The 20,567-nt window shown below is 44.8% G+C and overlaps 1 protein-coding gene across 1 annotated transcript in view; it reads right to left on the bottom strand.

Moving 5' to 3' along the window:
- Window positions 1-20,567, bottom strand: part of ALK (ALK receptor tyrosine kinase) — a 674,721-nt gene that overhangs the window by 304,882 nt on the left and 349,272 nt on the right. Inside the window, exon 4 of the mRNA XM_047068721.1 lies at window positions 8,691-8,892. Within this exon, the coding sequence (XP_046924677.1) occupies window positions 8,691-8,892 (202 nt within the window). The remainder of the gene's footprint in view (window positions 1-8,690; window positions 8,893-20,567) is intronic.

The following is a 20,567-nucleotide window of genomic DNA, read 5'->3' as shown; positions in this document are numbered from 1 at the left end:
CAAATATCCAGGGCAGAGTGGAAAAAGGAAAGCAACCAGCTCAAAAGAGCCCCCCTACAAGCCCTAGGCTGTCAAATCTCAAAGGTCAAAACTGGCAGAAGCCGATGGTCTTTTCATTTATTTTTCTTGACGCCCATCAATGAAAGCAATCATGAGCAAAAGTTGTACCTGCCAGGAAAGGAATTGTCCTTTGTACTTAGTGGCAACCTTCACAGTTGAGGTGCACTCTGACAGCTGCTTCCTGAACCCCAGAGAGGATTATACATGTATCCCTGGGCGGGGGCAAAAGGTGGGAACAAAATACTTTTCATCTTCTTATTGATTGGAGACTCTTCTATGATCTCGGATTGGGCTTTAAGTCTTAGATTCAGAGCTCAGGTTTAAGAAGAGTTGCATCGTAGATTACCATAAACTGACCTGGTGTCCATGCATCTAACAAAGAACACTTACTATGGGCCAGATGCTGTGCCAGGCAAGCATCCTGTGCAAGGAGTAAGAAGATACACAGCCTGAGGTCTCGACCTTCAGGGCTTCTGGCTCAGAATTAGATGACCAAATATCAGCTGAGTCTTCTTGAGAAGAGCTTTACTTGACTGGATAAGAACAGGTGCCAGTTTCCTCAGAGTCAGACATGATACAATGCCTCCTTGTGGAAACCACAAGAGCCAGAAAAAAAAAAAAAAGCACCCAAAAGATATGTGTTTCTCTATGTGCTTCCCCATAACAAAGGGAAAATCATTGAACCTCTCTGAGATTCAGTTTACTTATCTGTAAAATGAGGATAATAACATATATGACACACTGGGCGCCTGGATGGCTCAGTCGGTTAAGCGTCTGACACGCTTAAGCACAGGTCACGATCTTGCTCAGAGCCTGGAGCCTGCTTCGGATTCTGTGTCTCCCTCTCTCTCTGCCCCTCCCCTTCTCATGCTCTGTCTCTGTCTCTCTCAAAAATAAACATTAAAAATTTTTTTAAATAATATATGACACAGATCAAAATGAAGATGAAATGAGTTGCTGGGCTGATGGTAGTTGGTGCACCTTGGAACCTGAACATGCACTGTACAGAGTTGCTATGAATGCTAACAGGATAGTATCTATCCCCTGAGAACAAAAAGGAGTGCCATGCTCCAGTGTTAACCTGGGACCTACATGAAAGTCAACACATGACATTCTGAAGACTAGAGATGGATGGTGGGTAGGTGGATGGATGTGGCTGTGGATGTTTGGATGGATGTTTGGATGGATGGATGGATGGATGGATGGATGGATGGATGGAGAATCTCTCTGACTCTGAAAAGTCCGGCTTTCTCTAGTCCACCCTGTATTCTTCCTAGTCCCCTATGGCCTTAAAAGCCACAGTAATTCTGGAGAGAGAATGATAGATGTGTCTTGAGTAGATGCACTGGTGGAGACCAGTCCCTTAAATAGCCTTGGATTTACCCAGTTGTTCCAGATGGGGACCACACAGGCAGGATCAGGCCACAGGGGGAAACCTTGTCAACTAGCATGTGTACCTGTGAGGGGGAAATAGGACTCTACACCCTGCACACAAGTGTATCTCATTTCTCCTAGCTTTCTTCCAACCTTCTGTCTTTAGTATTTAGCAAATGATTGTAGACAGTTACCAGCTTATGTAATCAACTAATTTAAGGTGAGGTATTTGCCATGATTTCTAATTTTTGATGCACACCAGAATCCATGTGTCCTTTTCTAGATATAGTCATGCTCATGCCCCTTCCCAAGATGAATAAAATCAGAATCACTCTGCATGGGACTAAGCTATACAAATTTTATAAAATGGGTGGTTCTGATTTGTACCGCCAAAGCTTGAGACCTATCATATTAATGGCTTCAAATCCAAGTGTTCTAGAGAGGACTAGCATTTCAGTAGTTGCTTCAACAATACTATTCACAGGGATAAGAAATACAGCGAATCCAAGCACAGCCAATGGGACTGGTCCTTTGGGGCCCAACTTAGGGAACACAAGCAGTCACTCTGAGGATAGGGGGTGTGAAACTGTGGCTGTCCTCATACCCAATCCCACACAGCCCTGAGCTTCCTGAGGAAGGCCAGCCCTGCTCCTCTGCCCCTTCGAGGGGCCGCCAGGAGCAGAAACAAAGCACTATTAGCACCTGTTCTGCATGTCATCTAATTTAATCCTCACAACAACCTCATGAGGCATGCCAATTATTACCATTTTACAGATAGGAAAGTTGAGGCTCATAGACATCAGAGACTTGCCTAAACTCACACTGTGTGTGGGAGCTACTTCCAAGCACACTAAAGACCCAAGTCTCATGCTCGGAGAACCACAACCTGTGTGACTATTCCCGTGACCAGGTGTCCTAGAAATATGCACCTGACAAGCCTGGGTGTGGGTGTTAAGGCTTTTAAAAATTGTCTTTAAAGCCTCTGAATGGCTCTCTCTTTTTAGTGTAAATCACCCAGACATTAAAGCCCTTATTGTATATTTATTAGTGTGTTATTCAGACCAAGGGGAAAAAGAGAAAAGCCGACACTCTGAATGACTTTGAAAGGGAGAAAATGCTGGGTCTGAAATTAAATCATTGTGACACTGCCACTTGAGGGCATCAATTTCAATAAATGATCACCTTTTTTATTCTCGATCCCGTTTATCACGCAGGCAGGATGTGAGGAGGACTTTGGCTGGAGGGTGCTGAATGCCACAGGCCCCTGATCTCCCTGTGTTGGCCAGACCTGCCACACCACCCTGGGCCAACTGAAGTTAAATCCGGCACAGTTTGGCAGTCAGGCATCCTTTCAGAAGCACATGCCTAGTGGCATCTTTCCATGTTGCCCTGCCCGAAGCCTATCCCTCGCTCAGCCTGCTGAGACCATTCGGTCTATTTACAGGAGAATTCAGGGCTCTGTACATTTGCAGCAGAAGGTCTCTGCGTCAAGAGGGGGTAACTGTCCTGTAAGCCAGACTGGGGACAAAGAGCAGGACTCCGGGGTGGGGAAAATTGTTTCCTGCTACCCCAGTCCTCAGTGACCACCTGAGGTGAGGCAGCTGGCCTTGCAGGATGAGGAAGGGGACAAAATGCAGCTGGAATGTCTCCTTGGGAAGGGAAGAAACGGGGGCTGGGAAGAGCCGAAGATTAGCAGGGGAGCCAGGACTGACGCAGCACTGCCACACCCACAAGTCAATATTGCTTTGAATTAAATGACTTTGGCAGCTCTCCCATTAGGATTGTTCTGGTTTTAAAGCTGGTATTTTTGGCCAGAACTGACTGGTCTAAATAAATATGGCAGCTGTGTCGGTACCCAGCACGGACATAGGGTTTTCTTCACCAGGGGTGGGTGGCTGCGGGTCTTAAGCCGAAGGCAGTGAGCTTGAGGATTTCCTGATACAGCTGTTCATCCAGGAGATAGAAGAGAGTACAAGAAAGCAGGGCTCCGGAGGACCAAGAGCTCATACTTCGTCCTTCATCACGTCACGTCACCCCTCAGGGCCTTGGCATCCCCAGTGGACAAGAGAGAAGGAACTCAGGTCTCCTCTGAGGGTAGGGGTTAAGATCCTGCAGAAAGGTGAAGCTTTGTGCTGAGGGGAGCCTTATTTCTCAGCCACCTTCTGTGATGAACCTTGTTTGTGCTACAGAATGGCCCTGACAGCTTATCGTGGCTCAAGCCTGAGTATCCCCAGATCCTTTAGGTTTAAAGCATCTTTTCAAGTATTAGTAATTCAAATGACTGGCAACTTCTATCCCCTCAGGGCCCAATTCTTCCCTCTACACACTGTGTAGCTCTGGTCACACACAATAAAGTCCCCGGATACCCAAGGCTGCAGGAGAAAGGCGTGTGCTCGGGTGTCCGGGAAGGAACTGAGGAGGCACTCCTACAACCCCAAACACCCCCACCCCCTGAGCCTGGGGTCCTGAGTCCAGGAGGGCACCGATGTCACACTGGCAACTTCTGCTCCTTAATATCTCTGGGCCCCCATTTAAAGCCATCTGCACAAGCACGTGCTGAATCCTCCTTACTGGACTGTATGTTCCCTGAAGGTTGTGCCTGTGTCCTCTTTGGCTGTGTATTCCCAACACCTAGTGCCTGGGAGGCACAGGATCCATGGTTGTTAGAGGGACGGATACCCTGGAAAGCGTCTAGCATGTGTTAAGTACCTAATATGGTTGGCACAGCGTGAACCATTTTCCTTATGCCATTTCACAGCTCACCATTCTAAATAGGGATTATCATAATCATTCAGTTCACGGGGACTTTGTAACCTCTGACTTCTAGTTAAGATGTCCTATGCCTGCTGGATTCTGTGGCCAGCAGGGCTGGGCTGTTTGACAGAGCATTTCTCCGCTTCCGTGCTCCTGTGGCCATTCTGGCAGGGCAGATGAGCAGATGAGCGGGCCAGGCGCTCATCACTTTGCATCCCCTGGGAGACCCAGGCCAAAGCCAGGCCTCCTTGGCAGAGGCGGGCGCTCATGCTCTGTGATACACTAGACCTCATGTATGTGGCTGCTTTCCAGGAGGCAAGGAAGGGAGCAGCTGCTGGGGCTCCCCGACTGCCTGTCCTTGCCTCCGGTGTCTCCAGGCAGGCTGCTGCTCCCCCAGTGTTGCACTTCATACTCACGACTTGGTGTCTGGGGGACTCAGTGGCCTCAGGCTTGTCCTTCCCCAGCCCACTCCTATGAGTCAAGCTCTCCCCAGCTGACTGTGTTATGACACTCTCCTCCCTTGTTACTACAAATGGAGAATGTTGTTTTGCAAATAGCAGTCCCCAAACCACCCATGTTCTGTCCTGAGAGGAAGCCAGCCCCATTTGTAATTATCGCTGTCATCACCACCAGGATCTCACTGTGTCCCCCTCACCACTCGGAGCACCATGTTGTCGGGTCGTCTCCGACATAAAAGGGAGTGAACTTCAGTGAGGCAAAGTGCCAAGGACCTCAAAACCAAAGGATCCTTGAGATTGCCACCAACGCCACAATCAGAGAGCGGATGAGTCTTAGTCCTTTGTGCTCCCCAATTCTGAGCAGAACAGAGCAGATTAGGGTATTAAATAATGGTCTCTTACATGTGCATCCTGCTTAGTGTGAAAAGCCCTTTACGTCCTTTATTCCTTTAACTCCACAGCACCACATGAGTAGGGCTGGCATCATCATCCTCACTTCACAGATGGGGAAACTGAGGTTTAGTAGGGGTGGAATTCACCCTGAAGTCATAGAGCTCATTCATGGAAAATCCTTTCATAGACCATCAAAGGCTAGTCTTTTGTATCTAGCACCTGTATGGTCCTAACAAATAGAAAGTACCCAATGAGTAATGGTTCTCCAAACTGAGGAATAGTGAACTAGGACTTAAACTGAGGGCTTTGATTCATAGAATACTGATTTTTTTGCTGCAGCAACATGGCCTAATTGAGCTCTTCCAGCAACGGGCAAATATAGTCTGAAGTCAGTCTGCTTAGGTTCAGACCTCCTGCACCCTGTCTAGCCAGTGACCTTGGGAAGGTTGTTTGATCTTACTGAATTTCCCCATCTGTGAAATGGAAGATAGTAACAGTGACGGCTTCATTGTGTTGGTGAGTATTAAATAAGAAAATACACGTAAAGTGCACAGTGTTGACTGGGAAGTCACATCTGGGAAGTGTTAAAAAGTGTTGATAGCAGTTATTATTACTCAAGGGTAGAGACTGCACCTTACAGATCTATGTAACTGAGGAATCAGTACAGTGGTTGGCACACAGACTTGAGTGTAGGGCTGAAGATACCTGTCTACCAACACTGGCATTCATCACATGACATGGAGTGAGTCCCTTCCCCATTCTGGGCCTCAGTCCCCACTCCTGAGAATTGACAAGGTTGAATCTTGAGGTAAATCTCAGGGTTCCTCCCAGCTCTAAAATTCTCTAGCTATTTCAGTAGTTCTCAAAGGGGACAATTTTGCCCCCCAGGGACATATGGCAATGTCTGGAGACATTTTTGTTGCCATGACCAGGAGAGATGCTACTGGCATCCAGTGGGTAGAGGCCTGGGAAGCTGGGGAGCCATGCACGGGACAGTGACCACAGAAGGAATTGTCTGGTCCCAGATGTCAATAGTGCTGAGGCTGAGCAACCCAGATCCAACTCTACACAAATACCTAGAGCTCTGTGAAGTGTTGAACAAGTGCCTGTGCCCTGCAGTTTGCCAAGATGCCTGGGGCAGCACAGCTCCTCCATGCATCAGGACAGTCTGTGGACTGCCCCTTCAGCTGCCACCTTCTATCCATCCTCACCACATCGATTTTGTTAGGGGTGGGAAGGCTGTCTCAGGCATCTTTAGTTGCAATTTGGAACCACTCCTGCTCATCCCCAAACTCCAAGATGGCTCTGTCAGGACTAAGGGAGAATACCTCTACACAGAGATGCCTGGAACTCAGCCTAAGGCAAAGGCCCTGTAGATATGTAGGGCAGCCCCAAGCAAAGGCATCAAGTCAGGGGGCTTGCCAGAGCACACTTGCTTCCTTTCTCCTGCTTCAACTCCCACTTTCCAGGGGGCAGGCCAATTCCTACAGTGGGAGAGTCGCTCTGGGAAAAAATGCAATGGCTAGCATGATGGGCCTTGAGACTGGGGAGAATCACAGCCTGCCCACACTGTGCTGTCTTCCTTTCCCTATTCTCATTGTCTATGAAGGGAAGGTGGCCATCATATGCCCCCTGTGCTCATCTGTCTCAAATCTAGAGGATCTAGTGGATCTCTTTTGTAAGGTTCTTTCACCTTCCATTTCCTTTTCCCTGACCCTGCCCTTTCCCTCTGAGTTCCTGCTGAGAGGCTATGGGTTTCCTGGAAAGTGCACTAATGAGAGAAGGGGAGATCTGGAGTCCACTTTGGGCCATATCACTTCCTATTTCCTCTCTCTGCCTCAGTTTTCTCATTTGTTAAGTGGGAACTCACCAGGTAGTTGCATGCATAGGAAGATAAAGAGGGGAAACGTCTTCGCAAGACCCCATGGCTAGTCATTGGGAGGAGCTGTGGTCTTCCAAACCATGCTATCCAGGGGACTAGGCTCTGCTACTCAGAAAGCACTGAAATCCCTCTGGCACTCTTCCTTCACATGCATGCACATTCTCAGCCTGCACTTCAGGGAGACTCTGAACTCCACTTCACCCTGTGACATCAATGAGTCCCAGCCTCCAACCACACACTTTAACAGATTGATGGTCTGAATTCTCAGCAGCCTTGAGCAGTGCTGTCTGGTCTCTTCCAGGATTGGTGGGGCAAGAATGCTGAGTGCAGAAGTCAAGTTCATGAGACTGGGCAGACGCCTACAGGATGGCATGGCAGCAGAGGCCAGCACCCACCCTGCCCATGGATGGGAGGCCTTACCATCTGGGATTCTCCCAAGAAAGGGAGGCCATGCTGGAAGGAAGTTCGGTCCCAAGGACAGCTCATCTAAAACAGTAGGCAGCCCGGACACCCAACATTCCTAACTTCTGGAGAACATAGGAAGAGGCACTTGGTACTGGTACTTGGTACTTGGTACCAGAGGTACTTGGTACTTGGCTGGATGGACCGTCCCATCCAGCCCAACGAGGCATTTCAGAGGCCTGAAGAAGGATATAGGGTTTAGGTATGGGGACAACATCCTTCTTGAAGCTAAGATTTTATTCCTCCTGGGACTGTAGGAGCTTGTAGTTTTTTGAAGCACAGCTAAATACAGATGAGTCAGCAGTAGGAGAGTAGGGTGGAGATTTTCAAGAAATTATTAAGGAGGCCAAAAAACCTTTTGGAAAAGCAGTAGACAGGCTATCCCCTCCTGACCCAGCACACCATGGAGGTAAACAATGGGTAATATCACTGTTCGGATGGGACTCCTCTGAAAGATATTTTCTTAGAAAGAAGCTAACTCTAAGCTTAGATAGAAATCTGAACTCTATCTTCTGTAAACATGCCACAAAGAAAGATCTTTCACCATTGATTATAAACTAATCAGATCTGGGGCCCCTCAAAAGTGGGGTTTTATGATGGCATTTATTCTTATGGAATAAGAAAAAAAAGGTATGCACAGAGATACCCTGGTTCAAATTTGCTTTCCAATGTTACTACTTCTAGAGGCCCAGTGGATCACTGAGTAAGCAAATGAATATCTTCTGGAAGCTTGAGGAGCTCACGGACATGGGTATCTGGTGTGATTTCAGTATTGTGTAAGCCTCAGAGGTTCTGGAATGAAGCTTGTTCCAATCTCTATTGAATTGATACCACTGTGGTATCCCTGACCAGTTCTGCTCTGGGGTCCCACACTCCTGCACGACCTGCTTAGGTGGCTACAATGATTTGCTCTTTCCCTACCTGCTCAAGTCCTGATGGTAAAATCCCATTTCCAGCATATTAAATTACTTTCATTTTGGCCTTTTAACACTCCCCTTGGCTGTTTTCTTCTTGGCTCCATCTGTACTTTGGGAAATAAATACCTTTAACACCCACTCGTTAAATGCCCACTTTGCCAGCTGGTCTTCTGGCCTCTGGAAGGACCACCAGCCTGGGCAGCCAAAGGGCCCTACAGAACAGTGCCCGAGACACTGCCTTGGGAATATTAGCAATAATGGCTCAATCTGGACCCTACCCATTGAAAGATGACTGTGAGTTTTAAGTAGATGTCACAGACTCTGGAAATTTGCAGCCAAAAGCCAAATGGCCTTTTATATCATCAGTTTTGGACATGCGGAGGGACTTACCCATGCTTTCCCGGAGTGGGTACCAGAAGGATCTCTCTTCCAGCCTCGTTGTGGGGCAGTAGCTGGGCGACATACCTCCCAGAAGGCTGCAGATGCCTGTGCACTGAGACAGCCAGGCTGCAGTGCTCGCTGCTGCTCCTCATCCATGGGCTCAGGATGGTGTGCTTGGAGTTTGCTGAGGTGTTGAGGAGCAGGAAGGAGCCTGGCAAGAGACAGACAAGGTGACTCTGCAGGTGTGTACAGATAGCACCAGCAGCATCTTCGTGGCAGGATAGAGAGACCAATGGCACTAAAGTCAGCAATGGTGTAGGCCTTTCTCACCTTCTTCACATACACACAACCCTCTTTCCCTTTTCTTAGATCATCTTTGTGAAAAGAAAGCCTGAAGCAAGAGAATGGTAATTCTGGACTTACTAAGGCTCTCACCTTAGTTCCCTGTCTCACTAGTTCTATGTACTGGAGTCCCAGGTTCTTCATCTGTAAAATGGCAATGAAAACACCTATATCAAAGGGTGGTTGCAAAGATTGTATGAGATAAGCATGGGGAGTACTTTACCCAGTTTTGGGTGGAGAGGAAGGCCCCTATTAAATCATCAATTACTTGATTTCAACTGTCTTCTAAGTTAAAGTAGAGATGATAGCTTACAGATTATTTGTCAGCAAATAGGCACAATTAACAAAGTCTCACAGGCAACTGGAGAAAAATAGGGGGTATTACCTAATCCCCATAGAATAACCAGCATGAGAAACCCAACCCAGATGCTAAGATGTTCTGATGGATTTACAGCCTGGTCTACAGGGACAGCCTAAATAGTCGCTGCCTCCAAAATGTGCCAAGAATGGAGCCAGGACACTAGTGCCATTTTGTAAACATCCATGTAGGGTGTTTCCAAACCCTACAAACCAAAGCACACTCTGGGGGCATCTCAGGCCACCCTACAGGTCACAGTTTAAATAAAAGCTGAGTTCTCCATATCACATTCAAGCCAACTTAGCACTCTATTTATGGCCAATTCAGAGTTTCTCAGGAATGTATGGATTGGCTCTACAATCTCAAATAACTCTGACCAGTTCAAGGTTTTCCTTGACAGGTGGGTGGCTTGGAGAGGCAGCATTTGGGCCACTTATTATGTAGTAGTCAAGTTCACAGCTCATGCTCCTTTGGTTACTAGCTGAGTGATCTTGTGCAAAGCATTAACTTTCTCAGGTTTCAGTTTTCTCGTTTATAAAACCGAGTGAGAAGGGTTGGCTGAACTCAATAATCTCTTAAGATCCATTTCAGCTCTTGAGTCTATGCGTCATGTGGATTTGTAACTGGTCTCCATAAAGAAAGCCCTACAAATCCTCTCTGGTGCCGTGCCTGTGGCAAAATATGCCTCTGGGGCAAGCCAACCCTAATTCCAGTAGTATAGGCCAAGTGATCTACAAGAAACCTGTATTCATGGGGATTACTGTCAGCATAAAAGCACAGCACCATTTTATTGTTCCAGGCATTCCTTCTGATGCATTAATTTCACTTGTCACACTTCTGCACGGAAGTTTTGGACCATTTGATGCTGCTTCTTTTGCAGTGGAAGACTATTCCAAGATTCCCGACTCCTCCAGTGGGAACCAGCTAATGAGTGCTCAGCCCTCTTAAACCACTCCTGAGCACTTCAAGCTGGTCTCCTTCTATAGACAACCCAATTTACCAGGTAGGTAAATGAACTAGCAGTCAGCAGTAGAGAATGATACAGATGAAAGAAGGGATCCCTACCAGAAGCATTCTTTAAGGAGAAGGTATTGTGTTAGGAACTGGAGATTTGCAATATTCTGGAAGTAGATAAATGTGACTTCCAGTTATAATCAGGATGAGGTCAGTGCAAGACTGTTTCTGAGCTGGACTGGGCACCAGGGGTCAGCATGGCAAACTGCACCCTTTGTAATTGTTGGGAAGTTTCAGCATGGCAGATGGGCCAGTGGAAAGTGCTCTACAACCCTCAGTAAATAATCTATACTATTACTCTGTTTTACAATGGGAGAGGTATTCTTGTCATGGGTACAGAGGTAGAAGAAAGGGAATAGAATCAAATATCAGAACTAGACAGGACTTAAAGATCACATAATATGATGCCCTAACTTTCCTAAAGAAGCAGACTAGAGGTCAAAATGGAGAAATGACTTGTCCAACATCTTAATTTGAAACTCCAAATCAAACTCCAGGGGTTTGGATTCCTAACCAGTGCTCTTTACCTTATATGTTTCTCATTATCCCACTGTATCCCTTATCTTAAAACATGATCAGGGTGCATTGTGGCCAAGCTGTACAGCTCAGGAACTCAGAGGGGGAGGAAGAGAAGAAGGCAGGCAGTGGGGTACTGAACCAAATCCATTTGTTCACTGGCTCCCTGTTCACTCTTTCTTGCCCTCAAATTTCATTTACTGGATTCCACTGTTGATCAAACATCCAGGCACTGGCTTTGCCCTGGGGACACAGACATAAACCAGACGCAGTGCTGGCTTTTAAGGAACTCCAGGTCCAGTAGGGGTGATGAGATCACTGTAATAACTACAATCAAAAGCAGAGGTTATAAAGTCATAAGACATCTACAGGTAAGGCACTTTGGGAGGCTCCAGGAAGGAGACATTAGATTCAGTTGGGAAGATTCATAAAGAAGATGACCTTTGAGCTAGGTCTTAAAGGGAGAGAAAAACAAAGATATTGGCAGAACTGGCCATGCGGGGCTTGAGGGAAGAGGAGTAAAGGCATAAACGTAGAAAATGTGTAGAGGCACTTGGCTGCAGAGGGGTACTACCTGAAGACAAGGCTGGGGCATAAGGAAGACTAGGGCACCGAGTGTGGGGCAAGACCATACAGGACATTTAATTCCTGGCTGGAGGTATTCACTTCTATGTTTGGAAAGGTTTTTGAGAAGGAAAGTGACATCATCAGAGTGGTGCTTCAGGAAGGTTAATCTGGTACGGTAGGGGAATGGTGGGGATCAATACTGACCTGACCTCATCCTATAGTACTAATTACACTAAGCAGGGATGTGACTAAATGCAAATGTGACATGTTTAGATTGTTACTATTGTAAGCAAAGGTGCCATGTTGGGGATAGACTCTGGAATTGACTGGGGTATCCAATACCAGATTGATGTGTGTCTATCCAGAGTAGATGAGAGTCCTGGAAGCATGTCTTGGGGCACAGTCTTGCTCTAGATACTTCGGGGCATGGTCTGGGTTTAGGATGAAGGCAGCATGTCACACATATGGAAGCAACAACTGTGCCCTGGTCTGAGATCGTACTCGGATGTTTTCAGGTTGGTGGAAAGTCATACTGAAAACAGGTGTTTGAGCTATTGAGGGAAAGAATGTGGGCAAGATGAAGGAGATGTTCTCCTCTTCTCAGAAAGATTACATGCACGTGCACGCATACCCCACCCCGGGAAATTCAAGTTCCCAGCAGGAGAAAATCATACTGCAGGTGCTGGACTTGGGGCTCTCCTGCACCAGTGTTCTTCCCTCCTGGGTGTGGAAACACATGTAAATTCTGTCCTTGTAATTCAGTAGCTCAATAACGGGACTCTTTCAAAGTTGACTGGAAGATGGATTATTTTTCCAGTTCTAATATGTGAGATGATGTTTATATGAATTTTATTTTGTGCAACTGGACTATCAATAAGAGCCTGAGCTTAAAGTATTTTCACTGTCAATGAAACTCTAGTTGAGAGCTATCTCTTCATCAGCAGCTTTTCCGTCTCAAGAAAGAAAAAAAAAAAAAGGAAAAAATACATTTCATAAGCTCCTTGGGATATTGTCAGTATAAATCTTTTAGAGTCAGTGAGCATTTCTATCTCCCCTCCCTCTTTTCTGTTTCTTGTTTATTTTCCTCAGAATAGCTTGGGGCTACTCAAAGGCTCCCGGGGTCCCTCGTAATTAAGATGGATGGCTGGGCAGCTCACAGACCCTCCCCCAGGGTGGGCCATGGGGGAGCAGAGAAGCCGATCAAAGAGCCCTGCTTAGTGCCAGGATCATGCTTCCCTTATTAGTGGATCATGTTGATATGCTCAATCATGAAATATGAAATGGTCATTATTTTTACCTCTGGTCACCAATATAGGGATGTGTGGCTCTTATCTCAGTCAGCAGGGTACCAAATTATGGGCCAGAAAACAAAGGGCATGAACCCTGAAGTCAGACAGACTCTTTCATGTCCAGGCCCTGTGTCTAATTCTAAACTTCAGACAAATTATCTAAAATTGTTAAACCTCAGTTTGCTCACATTTAATATGGGTGTAGCCTACCTCATGTGGCTGTTGTGGAGATGAAGTTAAATAACATGCATGAAGTGGCCAGTATGGTGCGGAGCCCTTAGCAGATATGTGAACAATGTTGATTTTTATGCTCAGAAGGGCGTCTTAACGTGGAGCTCCTTTTATCTATTACTAAACTTGCGATCAGAAGGATTGAATCAGAAGGACCAGCTCTGCCACGACCAAGCCTCCTTTGTTTGTAAAATGAAAGGGTTGGATGGAGTCTCTCTAAGGACCCTTACAGCTCTAAACTGTCAGTAACTCTATCTGCCTGCCTAGAATACTATCAATCTAAAGGAACCATGTCAAGTCTCCAAGCCCCCAAGTCCTAAAGGCTTGTCCTAATTCACCTCTGTGGCGGTTCTATACCAACAGTTTTAATCGGTTGGCCAAATCGGCCAAGCTGTGAAGTGTGATTCCCTGCCCTGCTTCCTCTCTTCCAATTTACACAAACACATTTCTGGGAAGGGCTCCTAAATCGGCATCATTTATTTCTGTAGATGCTTCTGCTATAAGGCTGGTATCATCTCTAAATACCTGGTATTTAACACAATGCTTGCCATACAGCAGGTACTCAACGGCTTTTAAAAATCAAAGTAATACATGCATGTGGCTGGAAGTCAAAGAGTTCTGAATTGCTCATAATAATATTTATTTATTTATTTATTTATTTATTTATTTATTTATTTAGAACAGTTTTTAATGTTTTATTTTACATTTGAGAGAGAGAGAGAGAGCGAGCATGAGCAGGGGAGGGCAGAGAGACGGAGACAGAATCTGAAGTAGGCTCCAGGCTCTGAGCTGTCAGCACAGGAGCCTGATGTGGGGCTCGAACTCATGAACTGTGAGACCATGACCTAAGCCTAATTGACCGAGCCACCCAGGCATCCCCATAATAATAATTTTTTAAAGCTACCAAGTCTCCAAATCCCAGAGACATCTTTAAAGATTTCTAATTTCTTTTGGTGGCTGCCTTTACAATTCTAACTATGGTGATCGTCGTGTTATTTATTGGTTGTAGGCTCCTTACATGATGGGACAGTTAGAAAAATGGCACTCTTCCCCTTCTAATTCTTGACTGTTTTTAAAAACCTTTTTACTTTTTTATTGCTTACCTTGTTAACTTTCCAATTTATTACTTGTTCCATGAGTTTTAGACACTACCACCTGGCTCTCCTCACTAAAAGTTGAGGCTATTTATTGGTCTTTCTGTCCTTCTCTGCAATTTCCTCACCCACATCCACCTCTCAGGTCAGCTGGGCTTTTCTTTCACATCGTCAACATTGCATACGAGTGATTAAGTCTTGTGTTTGTTTACAGATTGATGCTAAACCTTGCCAACCAGTAGACAGAGATTTTATACTGATGACTATATTTTCCCAGGGCAGTGAAGAAGGGTTATGTTTGTGATCTTCTCTATAGGTCGAAATAACACAACCTACTTCATGAAGAATATTTCTAGCATCAGATCAAATGAATAGTCTTTTTCTTACACTGTCACTTGTCAAAATTGTGGCATGTTTTAATTCGCCTTCTATTTGAATCCAGAATTTCTTGTGCAGTTTGTTTTTCCAGAAATTTCTAGTTGCTCTTCTCTTTTATTTTGTTTCTGCCTTCTTTCTTTCTTTTTTCTATTTATTTTCTATTGGCCTTTTATACTGTATCACTAACGCCTTTATATATTCCTTGAAAAAAATCTCTCCCTTCTTCTCAAAGACACTGATTTCCTATTTTAATTTGTGCCAGTCGCTTTTCTGGGCTTCTGCACAGCCAATATTCTGGAATTTATTTTCACTGGGATCTTCCATTAGTTCTACCATCCTTAGGAAACTTCCTTTGGGTGAAACTTCTTTGTGAATCTTTGAATATCTGAAATATTTTTATTTTGTCTTTACACTTGCTCAATAGCTTTCCTGGCTATAGTTTCTAGATTAGAAATTTTGCTTCAGAAATGTGAAGGCCTCATTTCAGTGTTGTCTGACATCTGTGTGACTGAGGAGAAGTCTGAGGCTAGTTTTATTGTTAATTTCTTTATCGTCAATATGCTTTTTCTTTTCTAGGAGGCTTTTAGGATCTTTAACACTGAGTTGCTAAAATTTCAGGACAATGTATCTAGATATGGATCTTTATAAAAATTCCTTCTGGCATTTGATGGTTCTTTCAATCAGAAAACACACACCTCTTGCATCTCCAGTAAATTTGTTTTATTATTTCTCTCATACCTTCATTCTCCCCTCTTCTCAGCCTTGAATCTTTCTAAAGAGCTTTCTCTCTCCAATTAATCTCTGGTACCTAATGTGTCTTTGTTTTCTCTGGGATCAGTTTTTTTTGTTGTTGTTGATATTTCTTTTTCATTCTGCTGGGCTATTCATATGCTGAGTGATCCTGAATCAGCACCTTTTGTTTAAACAACAGGATTGACCAGCGATACTGATAGGAACTTCAGTGTACATAGATGGTTCTTACTCTGTCAGGATTGGCCTGATGGCGTCAGGGCCTGGCCACTTTGCTGATGCCTGCTTCCCAGCGTCAGCATGATGGACACACCACTCTGGGTATGAACACTCCTGCCAGCAGTTTTAGTTCTTCCAGTCCACCTGAACTTTTTCTTTTAATTAAAAAAAATGTTTATTTATTTTTGAGAGAGAGATAGAGAGCATGTGAGAAGTGTGGAAGGGGGAGCAGAGAGAGGGACAGAGGATTGGAACCTGGCTCTGGGATGACAGCAATGAGCCTGACATGGGGTTGGAACTCACACACTTTGAGATCATGACCTGAGCTGAACTGGATGCTTAATTGACTGAACCACTCGGGCGCCCCAGTCCACCTGAACTTTCAGAGATGCGTTCCTTCTTTTCCCTCTAGTTAAGTATCCTGCTACCTTTTAGTCTGGAAAACTGGGGTTGAGAAGGAGCAGAGACATGTGGAACCATTCTCCCTCTCTTTACTCTGCTCCATCCTTCCGGGGGATCCCTTGTCAGTACTCACTGTGGTGCCTCCCAGCAGATGGGCTCCCTCCTCTGCTCTAGCCCCTTATTGCATCTTTTCAGCTATGGCTGCTTCAGTTCCTCCATCAAGAGCTTTGTGCTCTTGAAATTGCTCATGATTTCTTCTCCTGTTCTGTTTGCTAGTTAGAATTTATTCCTCTGTTGAACTCTTTATTATCACTTGAGTGGTATTGCAGGAGAGGAGACAAGTGCGTGCTTAACCTGCCATCCTGAACCAGAAGCTTCTTAATCATGTTCTTTGAGTGAGAATACTGGTAAACAAATGCATGGATGGACAGATTTCCATCTCAGTAAATCACACAGGATTCTACCATCATTGGCTAATTGTCCATATTGCAATTAAACTATTAAGTCATTACTATAAGCTATTATTCATTCAATGGGTCATGATGCTGTTCATATTAGGTGAGACCTAAGGAGCAGCAAAAGTTTAATGGGCTGGAATATGGACAGAAGAAGTACAATGTGACACACACAGGCCTCATAAGACGTATGCTATTAGATGCAGTGCCAGGGAATAATGGGGTGCTGTCCCCACAGTACGTTCCATTGAACACCAGCCCCACAGGGTGTTGACAGGGCTCAGGAGAAAGCTCTGGGATCAAGTAAGTTGGAGGACTATTGGGTCAAACAAAAGTAAATGGGCTCTTTCACTGTAAGGTTTCTTAGAAACTTAGTACACCATAGAGTCATGACTCTTTAAGAGTAGACTATAAACTTAAGATTACCCAAATTCCTTTGGAATCAGAACTCTTTTGCTGTTGTGTATGATGTACCATGGAATATGCTTTGGAAACCTGCCTCTAATGTATTTCTGCTCTAGAGATCACTTGCACAGAGTTGAGAAAGGAAAAAAAAAATCATGAAAAAAAAAGGTAGCGTAGAAGGTGAATACTATATTTGTATCTACAGCATCCCTTAAATCTTAAATCTTCTATGTTAGTCTGATGTTAAACTGTCCTCTCAACAAGAACTGAGCTCCTTATGGCAGCATTCTGCTTCTGGAGAGGCTCCTCTAAGTTACCACGTGGGTTTTCTCCCTGATGAGACTTAAAAGCACTACATCCATATCTGGCTTTCAGAATGTCAGAACTAGAGACAAACATGGTGGTCACAAAGCTTAACCCCTAGCTGTACTGGGGAGAAAGCCAAGAAGCAAAGAAGCTAAGGATTGCCCAAGATCACACTGCAAATTTGTTGTGGATCTGGAATTCAAAATAAGGTTTTCAGACTTCTTGTCCAGTGGAACCCTGGTCCCCATCTGTCTATGATAGAAACCTGTGATGATGTTTCTGGCAAGACACCTGTTGCTCCTGACATCACTTTCCTCTCTCTGCACCCTCATAGGTCTGAACACTAGGCTCAGAAGATGGTCTCAAGCCCATCCATCTGACTATCTGCAAAGGTCACAGGCTAAGGCTAGGCCAGTGAGACGACAGGTGAGTTCTTTGGAAATCACTTGTGGGGGGCGCCTGGGTGGCGCAGTCGGTTAAGCGTCCGACTTCAGCCAGGTCACGATCTCGCGGTCCGTGAGTTCGAGCCCCGAGTCAGGCTCTGGGCTGATGGCTCGGAGCCTGGAGCCTGTTTCCGATTCTGTGTCTCCCTCTCTCTCTGCCCCTCCCCCGTTCATGCTCTGTCTCTCTCTGTCCCAAAAATAAAAATAAACGTGGAAATCACTTGTGGGAGCTTACGGTGGTCCCCTATGGCTGGGCAGCATGTGAAGTTCTCCTCTGTGTATGTGGTCTTACAAAGTGGCCAAAACACATGAACACCACATTAAGAGTTCTCTTATTGTTTATTTTTCAAATTCGAATTCTGCTACCCTATCCTCAACTCTGGTTTTAGGTTTTAGTGCAGAATTTTGAAATTTAAAGGAAGGGATAGGTAGGATTATGTTCACTGGCATGCTTTGCCTAATAGTGGGTTAATTTACAAATTTAGAACTTCAGAGACCTAGAGCTCTTGGGGGTCATCATTTGATGCAACCTTTCACTTTGCGGGGCAGGACACTCGATCCAGTGGGATGAAGGGATAGGCATGAGCTCCCGAGCGGGCAGCTGAGCTGTGGTAGGACCCAGCACCTCCAGTCCCAGCCCTGTGTACTTTTACCATCTCACTCCACTGTGATGTCAAATATTTGGAATTAGCTCTTCCGCCCTCCACCACCAGGACTTAACTGTATTGCTTTACTGCCCCTTCGCTGCGAAGCACTTTGAAGAGAAATGATACCAGTTTTTGAGATCAAATGATTAGAAAAACCAAGTGTGCTCATTAAGGGAGGGAAGGGAGGTAGGGAGAGTTGATTTTCCTTGACAGTATTATTAATCTTAACACTATGAGTTCAGTTGTAGCCCAGAGTAGTAGCACATTTGCATGTTTGGTGGAGTTCTGTAAACTGCATCTAATATCCAAGTTAACTGAAGCAAAAATATATTTACACGTGTGTGTGTAGTAAGTATGTGTATATTTGTGTGTGCATGCATATAAATAGCTATATAAATGTGTATATCGTTGTGTATGTGTGTATGTTTATACAGATGCCTTATTAGATCTCTGACCCTCTTAAAAAAGAATAAATCGATAAATCTTTCTGAGGACACACTTTTTTTTTTTTTTTTAACCAACAGGTTTTATTTAGGAAAAAGGGAAAAAGCCATAACCTCTATATACCACATGCGTGTCCTGGGATGTCAGCAAAAACCAGATAATAAAAGGCAAAGCAAATAAATAGAAGGAACAGAAGCTAAAGTGCTGAGAAACCTTTTTTTTTTCCCTAAGAGCTCATTTTGGTAATCCTCAAGGAAAATAGAAAAGCACTTGATCTGATGAGAGGGAGAAAGGAGAAGCCAAATGAAAACTAAACAATTGATTTAATTCCATGAGAAGCAGGAGGAAGGAGAGAGAAAATTATCTGCTGCAGGCGGGGCAGGAATGGAAGGTGGTTGGGGGACCAGAGTGCCTTTGTTGTAACAAAATCCCCTTTGGAGGGAGAGAAGCATGAAATCAGGTTTTGCCTTACCCGCATAGGTTCTTAGCTCTGGAATCAGATTATTCAATTTTTGCTTTAAGTCCCAGATGTCAGGGTATAAAAATCGTCCATGTTACTTTTTAAATTTTGCTAAGACATGGGGCGCCTGGGTGGCGCAGTCGGTTAAGCGGCCGACTTCAGCCAGGTCACGATCTCGCGGTCCGTGAGTTCGAGCCCCGCGTCAGGCTCTGGGCGGATGGCTCGGAGCCTGGAGCCTGTTTCGATTCTGTGTCTCCCTCTCTCTCTGCCCCTCCCCCGTTCATGCTCTGTCTCTCTCTGTCCCAAAAATAAATAAAAACGTTGAAAAAAAAAAATTAAATTTTGCTAAGACAGAGCAGATTTTGTCTATGCATTTCATTGATTTTCTTTAATTAAAATTTTAAAAAGCAATCTTTTACCCATTTTCTTATAGGAGTCTCACAGGATCTTAGCTTCCTAATAGTAAGTTCTGATGTTCCATGAACTGGCTCTCAGACGCTCCTCTGTTGAAGACGGAGCACAAAACATGAGCCAACATTGACAACTAAGTGATGCAGTCGAAAAGCAAGAGAAGGCCACCATGGCACTGCTTGCCACTCTGGGCATGCTGTATGGAGCACTAAGAGACCAAATCTTCATTTTTTAGAAGAGGGAACCACATGCAGGATGGTGAGGGGCCTGCCTGAGGCAGGCCTGAGGCTATGCTGAGTTCTCTGGGTTTTTTCCAACTGGTCTCCCCACTTCTTGCTTACCTTCCTCCCCTTACATTCCACACACAGCAGCCAGAGTCATATTCTTAAATATAATTTAGTCACTCTCTTGTTTTGAACTCTCCAATAGCTTCCCATTGACCATGAATTAAAACCCAAATTTCTTACTATGATGTACAAGGAAGGTCAGAGGGGAATTGAGCTGTAGCAGATACTATAGGTTGGCTCACTCAACCCCCGACCAACTTCCTTCTCTCTTGACTTTCTTTTTTATTGAGATTTCAAGTTAACAAATGACTTGATTTCACCAGTTTCTTTTTTTTTTTTTATATATAGATAAGAGTGGCTATGTGACACAGTCTGGCCAATGAAATGTAAGCAAAATTGTGCTCATAGAGTTGCCAGGGTTAGCAAATAAAAATACAGGACATCTCTGAGGCACATAGGTGGCCCTGTTGGCTAAGCGACTAACTCTTGATTTCAACTCAGGTCATGATTTCATGATTCGTGAAATCGAGCCCTATGTCAGGCTCTGCACTATCAGCACAACAAACATTAAAAAAAATACAGGACACCTAGTTAAATGTGAATTTCCTTAATGGTGGATAATTTTTTTCAGTACAAATATGTCTCAAATATTGCACGGGGCATGTTTAGACTAAAAACATTATGTGTTGTTTTTCTGAAACTCACATTTAACTGGACATCCTGTTTTATCTGGCAACTGTATGTGCTGGAGAATTTGGGGACAACTTCACCCCTCTGCTTGTTTTTTTTCTTGCCTGGAACATGGACAGAAGGCCTTGAGGTATGGCAGCTGTCTTCCGACTATAAAGTGACAGGCAAGAGCATGTGG

The sequence above is a fragment of the Lynx rufus genome, unplaced genomic scaffold (assembly GCF_022079265.1).
Source record: "Lynx rufus isolate CCGP_SWC_20201006 ecotype Redwood Valley unplaced genomic scaffold, mLynRuf1.p SCAF_8, whole genome shotgun sequence".
NCBI classification, from domain to species: Eukaryota; Metazoa; Chordata; class Mammalia; order Carnivora; family Felidae; genus Lynx; species Lynx rufus.
This window is presented reverse-complemented; position numbering and strand designations above follow the sequence as displayed.